General features: G+C 42.9%; 1 protein-coding gene across 1 annotated transcript; it reads right to left on the bottom strand.

Annotated features, from left to right (window-relative positions):
- Positions 1-281: 281 nt before the first annotated feature.
- TMEM130 (transmembrane protein 130) lies at positions 282-13,452 on the bottom strand. The gene is made up of 8 exons (XM_064461698.1): positions 13,178-13,452; positions 9,886-10,176; positions 7,937-8,105; positions 6,582-6,751; positions 5,845-5,929; positions 3,689-3,891; positions 1,702-1,814; positions 282-950 (listed from the first exon to the last, which is right to left on the bottom strand). The coding sequence occupies exons 1-8, from the start codon at positions 13,257-13,259 to the stop codon at positions 774-776; spliced, it is 1,290 nt and encodes a 429-aa protein (XP_064317768.1). The 5' UTR covers positions 13,260-13,452; the 3' UTR covers positions 282-773.
- Between the last annotated feature and the right edge of the window lie 160 nt (positions 13,453-13,612).

The following is a 13,612-nucleotide window of genomic DNA, read 5'->3' as shown; positions in this document are numbered from 1 at the left end:
GGATCTTTGGTGACTAGATGGGTAGTAATATAAGAAAGAACAGAAGAATGAACAGCCTGGAAAAAAAAAAAAGGTACTCATACAGATTAGAGTGGTGTACTACTTCACAAAGTGTTGCAGATGTGGAGTCTTCTACAGCACGTGCTGCAATCCCACGAAAATACTGCTAGCAGCTAGCTCTGCATGAGCAGGTCACCAGCCACTATAGTCCCGCAAAGCCCATTAACTTAAAAAAGGCGTCTTTTAACACAGGAGGAAAAAAGGCAACATAATTAGGTAGTCTGGTTCATCAGAAGCACTGAAGCCGTTCTCAACATGTTCTACAAAGGAACTGACTTGTCCAAATACACATTCGACAGCAGTTTGAGTGACTTCCGTTTCCAGTAATATTGTTGTGACATAGGAAAGAAAGGTATGTTTGTCTTAAGCATTTTCTTCTTTGAAACAGACAGCAGAGGGAACAGAGAAGTTACAAGAGGTAGTGAGTTTAGCAAACCTGCACATAAAACAATCTTTCATCAGAATAAAATGCTGCATTTACAGCTGTTGATGTATACACCCGTGTAATTTAAAAATACAGAGATACTTTTACTGTGTTTCACCGCTTGTTCTTTTTTAGTTCAGAGAATGAAATGTTCAAGTGCTGGACTTAAAGTGGTTAACCTCATTGCATTGGCAAAACCAAACCATTCACGTGGCACTGGGCTTTTAACTCATCATAAGTGAGAAAGTTAAACTTGGCAGTTAGTGTAACCAAAGTGCAGTTGTGTTCTTCACACTGTGTATGTTTTGAGTGGCTTGTAGAAAGAATGTAGAAGTTCATGACTCTCCCTGGCAGCTTCTTGAGATGACCGAAGAAAACATGATCTGCAACATATTTGGCCACAGCCTGACTCTGAATGGGAAGACAGGTTTTCATCAGACAGTGGAGAAAAGTCAAAGTCAGCTACCTGGAAAAGGAACATCAAAGAGATAATTTTTAATTTGGGTCCTACTGGCTCAAGTCAGTCTAGAAAGAATACTTTGGACCAGAAATGGCACTTGGTCCTCAACTAGTTTCAGTCAGTCACCAACTTCAGACAGACTTCTGATTTAAACCTGCTGCACACCTGGCTCCAAGGCAGTACCTCTAGAGGTATATTATTCATATTGTGGCATGAAGTAAAGTGTATTAGGTACTTTCCAAAGAGCCATGAAAGCTACTTTTTATTTGGAAGCTCATGCTTATTACAAATACAATAATGTAGCAAATGAAAACTACACCAGAGAAAGAAGGGAGCAGGGAAGATAAAGATCATGTACTACGGTCAGCTGACAATTTAGTGCCACTTTAGGTAACATACCAACCCTTTTTTACTGTCCTGTATCCTCTCTCACTATCCCCCTGCTTTCTGTCGTGTAACCACTCTGATGCAGATCCTCCAAAACCGATCCTTCAATGCAAGCACCTGCTCGGGAATATTAACAAACTTCCCATGATAGCCCTGGCTGCTTGAATTACAGTTACAGTTCTCCACAACAAGCTAGAAGCATGCCTGTTGCTTAAAGTTTTTGCCAACACTGTTCAGATTTTTCCATGGAACAGGTCAGACACACCAGGGAAATGCTTCCTCCTGTCCTGTTTGTCTAGGGATTAAAGAAGGGATATGGCTGAAAGGTATCTAATTACCATCCCACCTTAAAATAAGAGCAACTGAATACCTCCACGAGATCTTTTTGTTGTGTATTACTTCGAAAGGTCGTATACAGCACCAGTCCTAGCATTGCTGAAACCAAAGCGATGCAGAGCAGGACAAAGAAAGCCGGGTGGATCCCTAGGAAAGAGCACAAGGGCACATTCCTGGAGTGGTACAATACACTGAGAAGAGGCAACAGTGAGAAAGAAATTATGGTCTAGGAAAAGTTTTCGTACTTTTAGAACAAATGCATATTTGTTCTAAAAATGTGTTTTGTATTTGTTCTAAAATGTGTTCTGTATTTTTAGAACAAATGTGTAACAGGGAATAAAGTTTTCAGCCCAGATTGCTTCAGATCTTTCTGAAATCTTGGAAGTGGGAATGTGGGGTTACGAGGTTTTAAGGTTCTTACCTTTTTTACTCCTCTTTTCCTCTGAACAGCCTACAAAACCCCACCGAGTTACATATGTTAGCCCTAACTGCCTAGGGTGTTTGTACTTCTGTGGTACCCCAAGAGGATAGGAAGGAACCTAATCTTTGTGGCAGCTAGCAGCTTCCAGCAGAGAGGATTTGCACACTTAGCCCCGAATGCACACCAGTGCCTTCTGGAGTGAGCTGCGTTGTCTGTATGCAGGGGAAGTGCTGGGTCCTGCACTTTGGTCACAACAACCCCATGCAATGCTACAGGCTTGGGGAAGAGTGGCTGGAGAGCTGCCCAGCGGAGAAGGACCTGGGGGTGCTGGTTGACAGAGAGCATGAGCCAGCAGTGCCCAGGTGGCCAAGGAGGCCACCAGCATCCTGGCTTGTATCAGGGATAGTGTGGCCAGCAGGAGCAAGGCAGTGATTGTGCCCCTGTGCTTGGCACTTCTGAGGCCGCACCTCGAGTACCGTGTTCAGTTTTGGGCCCCTCAGGACAAGAAGGACATTGAGGTGCTGGAGCGTGTCCAGAGAAGGGCAACGAAGCTGGTGAAGGGTCTGGAGAAGAAGTCTTACGAGGAGCAGCTGAGGGAGCTGGGGGTGTTTAGCCTGGAGAAGAGGAGGCTGAGGGGAGACCTTATCACTCCCTACAACTACCTGAAAGGAGGTTGTGGTGAGGTGGGGGTTGGTCTCTTCCCTCAGGTCACTAGCGATAGAATGAGAAGAAATGGCTTCAAGCTGTGTCAGAGGAGGTTTAAATTGGATATTAGGAAAATGTCTTCACTGAAAGAGTGTTCAGGCCTTGGTACAGGCTGCCCAGAGAGGTGGTGCAGTCACCATCCCTAGAGGTGTTCAAAAAACATGTAGACATGGCACTTTAGTGGGGGGACATGGTTTAGGAGGCCTGGTGGTGTTGGGTTGATGGCTGGACTTGATGATCTTAGAGATCTTTTCCAACCTTAATGATTCTATGTTTCTATACAAGTGTTGTCCCACAGTGAGATGGTATAACCGTTCTGTATCACAGCCTGGCTGTCCCCCGGTCAGGTTGTCTTCACTTGGCCACCAAACCACTTTCTCAGATAATTCAGGGACCCATAAGGGGCACGTGTGAGCATACGTGGGGGAGCCAGCAGGGATTGCTGGCTGCAGGGACAGAAACTGTAATGAAATGGGGGGCTAGAAAAATCTACCCTTAAAAAAACCCGTAACTAAACTAATCAAAAAGAAGTATTGAAACTGCTTAGTAAAGGGAGTGTTAGACGCCTATGTTTTCCTAGTTATCCTCTCTAGCTACAAGAGCCAGACTATTTAAATTGAAAAATATGTAATTTAAGTAACTCAGCCTTCCCAGGAAACTCATTAGCTTCAAGATGCTTTTGAGCCTAAGGGTTCAGCAGGATGCAAGAAGCTCAGAGCAATTACAGTTGGGCCATTTTAGGCCTTTTTCTCTTCTTGCTTCCTACGCTTATATGGATCTATACCAGTTTCCAGACACCTCATCTGTAGGCTGGTAATTGTCCTTGACATGGTTGAAACTCTCGATTTCCTGACAGGTAGGAACCTCTGTGCTGCTCAGACTAGTCACTCCTCACCTGTTGGCCACACTTTTATTTCATGGTATGTCTGCAGCATCGTCATGCCATTCTCCACTCTGATGCTGAGACAATACTGTCCAGCGTCACTGAAGGTGTGGCTGAGATTGTAGCAGGAGCCATTAATCACCACCAGATGGCATTTTTCACCTTCAAGTGGAACACACTCGGACTTTATAAGCCAGCATAATGCCAGTGGCGGGCTGAAATGACAAAACCAAAAGAAAAAAAAGAAAGGTGAAAACTTCACAAAAATTTCAGCTAAGAACTGATGAATCACTTGGTTATAATAGCATAATAATTTTTAAAATAATGAAGTTAATCTACATACAAATACAGAAGTAATTAATTGCACAATTGTTTGGTTGATATACTTTGTCAATTGAAAAAGTTCTTTGTGATACTTCTATAAGAGCAAGCCTTTCAGCTAAGAGCTGAATACCTGCGTGGGTCATAGGCTGGCCATTGTGTGGAGAAAACCCTACAGCCCTTCTCCAGCAAAGATAAAACAAATTTTTTTTCCTGCCCTTCCAAGGGAGTATAGGTTGTTTTCCTTTGTCCTTTTCACACAGTGGTGATCACTGTCTGTGCTACTGAAGTACACCCAAGACTTTTCCGATTAAAAAAAACCCACAATGAAAACTGGAAAGAATGTAAGATGAGCTCTGTACAATGGACTAATAGCTGGAAAAGGTAAATAAATTGCAAGGATCACAGTACTCCCTTACAATAACAAAAAGGTGTCTATTTGCTATCAAGTAATCTAGGTACTTTATAGCCATTTGTCTTTTCACCATGTCTAGCTGATGCCTTTTATTTGCATTTTCAGATCCTTGTTCCAACTGATTCTGCTTGGACTCACCTTATGCACTATGGACTTTGATTCTGACAACAGAGCTTTTCTTTACCCTATCTTATTAGCATTTTGTTCCTTACCTCTTTAGAATGTTCTCTGCTAAAGAATGCAGCATGTTTGTATGTTTAGGTAAATTTCTAGCTCTGTGTTTGATAACCCATTTCTCAAGCCTTTGTCATTGTTTCTCTATCATAAACTATTGCATTAGTCCCAGTCCTGTGGCTAGGAGGTTAGGTCTGGCAAACAATGTCCATCCTAAAACCAAGCCTGCTTTTAGGGATTTCAGGTTTGCCTGTAATGGCTTTTGGCTGTTTATATTTACTTGTATTGCCATCCCCAGTTTCCACTCCTACCAATGTGCCATTCACTTTCTGAATGCAAACTGTGCTGCTTTGTCTGCTGGGGCTATTTAAGCCTTTGGTAAATGACTCTGCGTTGGGTGTTGCTCACTCTATCCTACATCCCTAACAGGCATGCTCTTCTTGTTTCTTTTTTTATTTCCTTCTTTTTTTTAAACCCAGGATTAGCCTAAACAGCTCCTAGTAGCAGAATGTAGAAGTGTCATTCTTCTGGAGAATAAACAACTTCTGTGGCCATGGAGTTTTGATGGTGAAGGAGCTTTCCTGAGTGTTTCAATGGTATTCAAAATGCTTCTGCCATACAAAAATCATAGAGTCATTAAGGTTGGAAAAGACCTCTAAGATCCAACCATGAAGAAGAAAAACCCCTCTGATGTGTTCTGCAGCTTGAGAGAGCTTGTGCTGGGATCGAGGTGTTCGTGACTCTCTCATACTCCTGCAGTCCTCACTGCATGGAGCCTCTCTGTCTTGTTCATCTTGTGGCAACCTTAACCTTGCCAAAATTATTCCCCAAGTCCATTAATCCCATGTGCCAGTCGAGGATCTCTGCTATGCAAGAGGACTCTGAATATAGTTTAATTTAATGTTGGGGAAATTGGTCAAGGAGAAAAATTCAAAAAGAATTTCTAAAATGTAATTTTTCCCACTATCTTTCTTTGGCTAATTCTCTTTTCACATTCTCTTTACAAAGATATAAAAATAACATTTGCTTTACGTAGAAGGATTCTACTTTTCTATAAAGATGCAGGTTCTTTCAGGCTCTCAGAGTTCATGGTATTTCAAGTCAGGAAAAAGCAATACTCAACAGTATTTTGTTCAAAAGAAATTTCTGTTTTAAGAAACAGTTCTGTGGGGTGCAACTGACTATTTTAAGGAAGCAGTGGGGAGAAACACTTCAACGACAATGCTTTTTGGGGAAAGAATTTGTGTTTGCTACTTACGTGCCATTGATATGAAGAGATAAACTCAAGTTTTCCATTACGTGAGTCTCTCTGGAGCCCACTATGTTAATACTTTTAACAGCATCTGAGAGGAACAAAAAAAAGCACATCACACTCCACATGTAAACTTGAAATTCACTGGTTTTCCAGTGAAGGTTTGTTTTCATAGACTTTGCAGATTTTAGCTGCATCAGTCACACAAATAATAATACTTGCCTCACACCTAAAAAGGAAACCTAGCTGTAGAGTCATTGTAAGTTTTCTGAATGTTTTGTGATTTCTTTTTAATATATATAATCAATTACTTTATAATCCTGTATACTTTTACTTATGTGTGTCTTTACTCCAGAAGCTGATCAAATCAATGTGACTTTCCTAGTGATTATTTTAACTAATTTCATTTTTAGGGATAGCTGACGTAAATTAAACAAACAAATCTTCCACAAGTTATAGTAAATCTTTTGTTGTAAGTTGTAAGTGTATGTGAGAATTTTACAAAAGACAGTGAAACTTTTGCTAAATTAAAAAGAAACAGAAGATTTTGTAAATTTCACTCCACTTTTTCTGTACTAGAACAGCGCAAAGTCTGTTTTGCAGTAGAAACTCTTCATTGACTAATGGTGACCAGTTCTTGCACATGAAACAACACTGAAGTTATATTATCCCATTAAAGCTAGATTGTACCTGTACATATATAGCAAGTTCTGTTTTGAGTATGCAAAATATTTTATAATTACCTAACAGCTCCAGAGCAGTGGTAAAATCACCAGTTTTCTGCACCATTTCTCTTTCATGTACGATGCTTCCAATTTGCTCCCATTCAGCTATGACTTTCAGATGCACTGTGCGGTTCCCCATGGTAGAGCCGTTATAGTAGACAAAGGGTTCCTTAGTAACCTGATAAACTCTATGTGTAACATAGAGTTTATGTGTAACATAGAAAGATTATGTGTAACATATTTATGTGTAACATAAAAAGAATTAGAAAAAAATTTAGAATCAAAATTGCCCTTTACCAAGTCCTTGCATATTTCTGATTTAAAAAGCAGTAAGCTCAAATGTATTTTCTTTATAGACAATGCTAGTCAGCTGTGATTCTAATTCTACTTTATGTCCATATCAATGAGGACAATGCCAATGTCTGTGGCATTTCCAATAAAACTACAATCGGTATGAAACCCAGAGTATATTTATAAATTTTTAATCAAAGAAACTGAAGATAATGCTAGAAGAATTCACAAAATGGAATTGGAATAGTCAGTAAATTATGAAAACTACCTTTATAGCAGGTGGACTATAAGCTAACTGAAGCACTAAGGTGGGGGGGCAAAGAAAGAAAGAAAGAGAGAAAGACAGACTTTAGTATTGAAAGACTAAAGCTTACATTTCTATTTGCAAATGCTTATTTGTATTGGACATATATTTGTCCTCAGTGAAGGAAAATAAGTGAATGTCTTTTTTCTTCCCTACTGCAGATTGGCTTAAGGGCTAGATAATACCCATAGTTTTATTTCTGAAGGTTATGAGCTATGTTGGTTTCTCCCCCTCCATTTTGTTATTAGGTAAGCATTAGGTGTGTGTTAATGAGCCCCTCCATATTATCTCAGAGACCTACACACTTTCAAAATCTCCTCACCCAAGCTGTGATATATTTATGGGTAGCTGGTCATAGTAACAGCTACTTACTGCCTAACCACAAGACAGTACACTGCTTCCAGTTTAGTTTCCTTAAGTGCACAAATTATTCACATATTCAACAACAACAACCTGCTAATGGAGATCTGCAGGTGTAATGTTTTAAAATAACAATTTACAATAAGTTACTTTTTCCAGCTCATTCAGTTCAGTTTGTCTCATTGCACACACAGTAATACACCCAATCATATATTTGAACAAGGAATGTAGGTCTTTAAAACATCACCTTTTTGTGAGGATGCAGTGGTTTCTGTGCAAAAGTTTTCTTAATTCACCTGTTTCACATGCTAAGAATGTACACTTTGTCCTATGATTTAATCAGGATTTTTCTCTAGACAAACATCTGATCAGAGCCACCGTGAATACTCATTAAAGCAAACAAAATAACCACACTTACCCATCTCCAAAATCCCAGTTGTAGACAAATGATGCTGACTTGAAGTAATGACTTGGGTCATGAAGCCAGAAAGAAATCCGGGTCATGGCACCCATGGAAGAACTAGAACCACGCGTAATAAATCTACTGTCTTCTATCTGGGCGATGGTAAGATTCCCTGTTATAAATTCTGTGGAATAATAAGGTGGAGAAAGAATGACAGCATATATCACTTTCATAGCATGTTGTGTGTGAGCATCAAAATGTAATTTAAAATATACTGTGTAAGTCTCGCTGTGCCCTAGTCCAAGGGGTTAAGTGTATTTTATATCTATTAGTAAGTGTTGTTACACATGTTAGTGAGGCAGAGAGATCAAATTACTTATTTAGGGTTATAAGTGGGCCATGATAAAGCTTCTATAGAACCAGGAGAAATAATCCTGGACTGACTGAAGTCAATATACATTTTTACTACTGATTTAAAAAGAACTGGGATTAACATCAAGTGTCTAGATCAAGGGATTCAGATCAAGCCAGTATTCATGCCCTTCATGTTTGGGGTGGCGTTTTTTGCTTTATTGGTTTGTGGATTTTTTATGTTGCTGTTTATTGTTTTTTAGTTTCAGCTACCTCTACTCAAATGGAAATTTGACTGCTGTGAATAACAGATGTGCTATATGTTGTGACTACAGAAGGGATGAAATTTTGATTTTGATGCCTGCGAGAGATCCTACGCTCAGGTTTGTTCACAAGGACTGGTAAAGGCTAATCTAAAAAAACCTCTCTAACCTATAAATAAAGAGGTATTATGATGATACACTTATCAGCTCATTATAAAATTAATGGGATATTAATTACCAGTAACAGACTCTTAACTTGTTAACAGTTCATTAAATCTGGTTAACTGTTCCCTTGATGATGCACAAATAAGAATTACAATTACTGCTTCAGAATGAGGCTGGTTTCTCTTGCTTGGAGAAGGCAGAAAGGTACAATGGGCTCTTACCTTTCACAGCTATAGAAAGCTTCTATCCCTTTTGCTTGTGGCTTGAGAATATAAGAGTGCAAAGCAAGAAAAGCATAAGTAGATATTCGGCAAGGCAGCAGTTCTTAAGACAGAAAAGATGTCATGTATACTTTTACAAAGCTTGGTCAACAGCTATTCCCCAAAATGTCAGCTATGCCCTGTGGTTAGCTCTTTGTCCTCATGCATGTTCTTATCTTCAGCTGGGAGCTGGGTCTATTTTTTTAGCATGTAAGTAGAGTGCTGGGACATATTGTTAAGTCTTTGAAGGAAGGGATTGTGGGAAGCTGTGAGATGATATTTCATGTGAATCCCTGTATCAGAGATTAGGTTAACCATACTGTACCATTGGTCAATTTGTCAAAAAATGCATATTTATGGTTATGAACATTCCCAGTAAGCTGAAATTGCCCTTAGCAGTATTTGGAAATGCAGCCATGACTTCACATCCAATTTCAGTACACTCAGCCAGAACTTTAAAAGAAAATGCAGTGGCTCTGTTGTGCTGATGACCGAAGGTTTTGCTATGTCATGCAACAGGGAAAATCAGTAGATTGTCATTGCTGCTGCCCAGCTTAATTTTAGGACTAGAAATGCTGTGAAGCAGTGCAGGAAGCATTGTTTTAGGAGTCTGGATATCATTGAACAATGCTGATGTATGAACTGCAGCTACTGAGGCATCTGGTTTCTAGTTCAGTTTCTCTAAGCGGTAGATGCAGGAAAACATAGGCAGGATCACACTTGCTTCCTCGTTGTAGGTAGATTACAGCATGGCCCAGTTAGTACAGTGCCATCCAAAACTGCCTTCAATCAAAGGGCTACACAAATCAAACTCTGTTGGCAGAAGCCGTTATTTATGCCTGACTTTAATTTTTCTGATGCTAGCAAAGGCAGCAAGCATCCTGATGTAAACTGACTTCCTGAAGAAGTTGTAAACCCATTTTACCTGTAATCTGAAGCATGGTGACGTTTCTAGCAACCGGCCGACATAACCAACAGTTTCTATGAGTCACCCAGACAGATACAGGAAAAGTCCCAGGAAATTCACCAGTCACATTAATTACGGAGTTAAATCGCTGCTCAGATTTCTCTATCAGAATCAGAGGAGCATAAATCCAGTTAAAGTGATAGAAGTTTGATGCGACACTGTTGTTGTTCATACTTAGGCTGGCGCGAATGGTAGCTTGAGCTCCTGTTGTGATGGGGCCATTGTTGGTTATTTCCAGACCATACTCCTCTGTAGAAATCAGAAGGAAAAAAACCCCAAACCTTGTTGTATTGCATTTTTTTATTTTATTTATTTATTTACACATTTTCACTAGTTAGCTGTAGTTATGTAACTAACAATGACACTCATCTCAGCAAAGACTTTACCACTTTTTTTTTTTTTAACCATTTAAAAACCTGGAACAGAAACTGTTACATCTATATATGAACTCAAACAAGTAGCATTAAACAACATGTTAGACTGTGTCCTAGAAATATTAATAGTAGAAGAGAGCTTCAGACTAGAACATCACAAAAACTTTGATGAGATTTTATAGGCAGAGCTGGGCGCTGGCTGTAGGTTCAGTGTCACTAATGATCTACCATGGTCACTAAACTTCCAGCTACTGGAAGAACCCTAAGCTCAGCAACAACCTCTGTCCTAAAAAAATGAACTTTCAAACTCAGGTAAGATCTCATCCAATAGATTCCTTTATCAGCTCTTTTGACGTGCATGTCTCCCCCACTTTCCTCCTAACTGAACAAAAAAACCTCAGTACCAGCTGTTTCTTCTCTACAGCCCACCACTGACTTCCTTTATCCAGGAAAGGATGAAAAATCCCAATGTAAATGAAACCTATGCCATGGCCTAGTGCCAGATCAGTTGCCATCCAGAGGGACCTGGACAAGCTTGAGAAGCAGGGCCATGGGAACCTTATGAGTTCAACAATGTCAAGTGCAGGGTCCTGTGCCTGGGTCAGGGCAACCCCCAGTATCAGTACAGAGTGGGGGATGAAGGGGTGAAGACCAGCCCTGCAGAGAAGGACTTGGGGGAACTTGTGGATGAAAAGCTGGAGGTGAGCTGGCAATGGGTGCTTGCAGCCAGAAAGCGAACCATATCCTGGGCTGCATCGAAAGCAGCGTGGCCAGCAGGTCAGGGTAGGTGATTCTGCCCCTTTACTCTGCTCTGGTGAGACCCCACCTGGAGTACTGCAGCCAGCTCTGGAGCCCTCAGCACAGGAAAGACATGGACCTGTTGGAGCGGGTCCAGAGGAGGCAACAAAAAATGATCTGAGGGCTGGAGCACCATTCCTATGAGGACAGGCTGAGAGAGTTGGGCTTGTTCAGCCTGGAGAAAAGAAGGCTGCGGGGAGACCTTATTGCAGCCTTTCAATGCTTAAAGGGGGCTTACGAGAAAGATGAGGACAGACTTTTTAGTAGGGCCTGTAGCAATAGGACAAGGAGTAATGGCTTTAAACTAGAAGAGGATAAATTCAGACAACATATATGGAAGAAATTTTTTACAATGATGGTGGTGAAACACTGGCACAGGTTGCCCAGAGAGGTGGTAGATGCCTCATCTCTGGAAGCGTTTAAGGCCAGGTTGGACGGGGCTCTGAGCAACCTGATCTAGTTGAAGATGTCCCTGCTCACTGGAGGGCGGTTGGACTAGATGACCTTTAAAGGCCCCTTCCAACCCAAACTACTCTATGTTCTATGAAACAGCAAAGTGTGAGAAGTGCTGGACCTGTGATACTGAACCATCCCTGCTGCTCAGGATCGCTCACCGTTATCTTCTTCTCTGCTGGTTTTACACAGCTACTTACTGCAGCTCTTACAACTACTGCAATAGGCAGAGTGTGAGTGAGATTGGGTTTTATGGAAAGGATACATTCAATTTTTCCAAAAAATAGCACAGCAGCAAGATTAAATGAAATGCATCTGTTAAAAATAAAACTAAAAAACCCAAAAACAAAATCCAAAAAAACCCTAACCCCAAAACCTCAAAACAAAAAGAAAGGCAAAAACGATGGAAAGCTAAGAATTGGGGCAGAGCTGGGAACAGGATCTCTTTTTTGCCTCCAACATGAAGCATGTTCCCTCCCTGCAACAGCGCTCCACATGGCTGTCCTCTCACTGGTGAGCAATGGGGCAATGCTGGGCAGAGCAGCAGAGCTTTGGGGTTCTCATGCTGGCGACTTTTCTCCCCCTCTCTTTCAGCAGCCACCAGATTGCTAACAGGGACCTGAATCTGTGAGCTTCAGCAGCTGCACCTCTCGCTCATCCATGACCTGTAATGTGGAGGGAGCACTGGGATCAGCTAACCAGTGCGTTGCCTTTCCTGTACCCACCAGCTTGGGATGGCGTGGAAGGAGAACTCAAAGCATCTACTTACTGCCCGCATTTCATTTCACAGATCACAGGTGCTGAGCAAATCTGGATGCAAAAGGACTGTAAGAAATAACTAACATTACTGCCTGGGTGAGAACTCTGCTGTTCCCATTTCACAGCACAAGGAATGGCTCCGAGTTCAGATTTTTGAGTTAATAGAGAAATGCCTGTGATTTGGTGAAATCTGGGACAGCAAGGTTTCAGGTCTCTAGATTCAGGCTGTCCTCCTCTGCTTTGTTGTAGCAGATCTCAGAAAAAAATAGCCAGCTACCTCACGCTTATCTAGCGCTTCTCCTTGGACGTTATCTCGGTGATTTACAAACCAGGGCCACACTGAAGCCCAACAGCTGCAGCAGTTGGAGATTAAGTGGCTAACCCAAGGTCACCCAGTGAGACACGGGCAAAGCAAGACATCTCATCAAATTGTGGCATTTCTTCTACCTTTCCGACCTCTTTGCAGAAGGCAGCACAGCGAGGCTACCACAGCGGGGGAGAGAGGCTGCCCAGGTGCCTTGTGAGCCACTGCGCTGGGTCAGCGGAGGAACAGAAATGCGGCCGCTGGGTTAGGAAGTGCAAAGCAGACCCGCGGCTCCCCGGGATGCCCCAGCTTCTCTGCAAGCGCCAAGGTCGCAGCGCCTGAGAATAAAGTCTGGGAAGGCGAGAGGGTGCCCGGAGCTGCCTCCATCCCCTGTCACAGCCAGCAAGCCCGGGCAGGGAACCACCACCATCCAAGTAAAGCAGCTCACGCCTGAGCTCTGCCCCCACTCGCCCCACCGCCGCAGCTGCCCTCACCCCCCCTCGCCCTCTTCCCGGGAACCGCTCCGCGGCGGCGATGCCAGCGCAGACCGGCGGCCCCTTACCTGCCGCCGGGGCGGCGCGGCCGAGCAGCAGCAGCACGCAGGTCACCCGCAGCATGCTGGGGGCGGCGGGGGCCGTGGGCATCGCCGCCGGGCCGAGGCCGGGGCCGGTGTCGCCGCGCTGGTGCCGGGCGCTGCCCCCGAGGCCGCACGCGGTACTGCGGCACCTCCGTCCGCGCCCCCGGGCCGCTCCCCCGCGGCAGCGCCCAACCAGCCTCTCCCGGGGGGGGCTCCTGCGGGGTTGTGTTGCCAACGGAACGCGCTGCTGCAAAAACGCCGATTTTAAAAACCCAAACCCACAAATGCTGCCCGTCTGCGGTGAGGGTGGGCACAGCTCCGAGCGGGTGACCGCTTGGGAAAGAGTTTGTATTTCGGTTTGGTGGCTGACACGGCAAAGATGAAGTGTTTTTCAGGCTCTGGCGGTGCTCGGGCGCCTCA

Source organism: Phalacrocorax carbo, chromosome 10 (genome assembly GCF_963921805.1).
Source record: "Phalacrocorax carbo chromosome 10, bPhaCar2.1, whole genome shotgun sequence".
Lineage (NCBI taxonomy): Eukaryota > Metazoa > Chordata > Aves > Suliformes > Phalacrocoracidae > Phalacrocorax > Phalacrocorax carbo.
This window is presented reverse-complemented; position numbering and strand designations above follow the sequence as displayed.

Coding starts and splice junctions, on each gene's coding strand:
- TMEM130 (XM_064461698.1), bottom strand. CDS start 13,259: ATGCCCACGGCCCCCGCCGCCCCCAGCATGCTGCGGGTGACCTGCGTG. Junction 8,106..9,885: donor CACCATGCTTCAGATTACAG/GTAAAATGGGTT, acceptor ATTATTCCACAG/AATTTATAACAGGGAATCTT. Junction 6,752..7,936: donor AACTGGGATTTTGGAGATGG/GTAAGTGTGGTT, acceptor TGTTACACATAG/AGTTTATCAGGTTACTAAGG.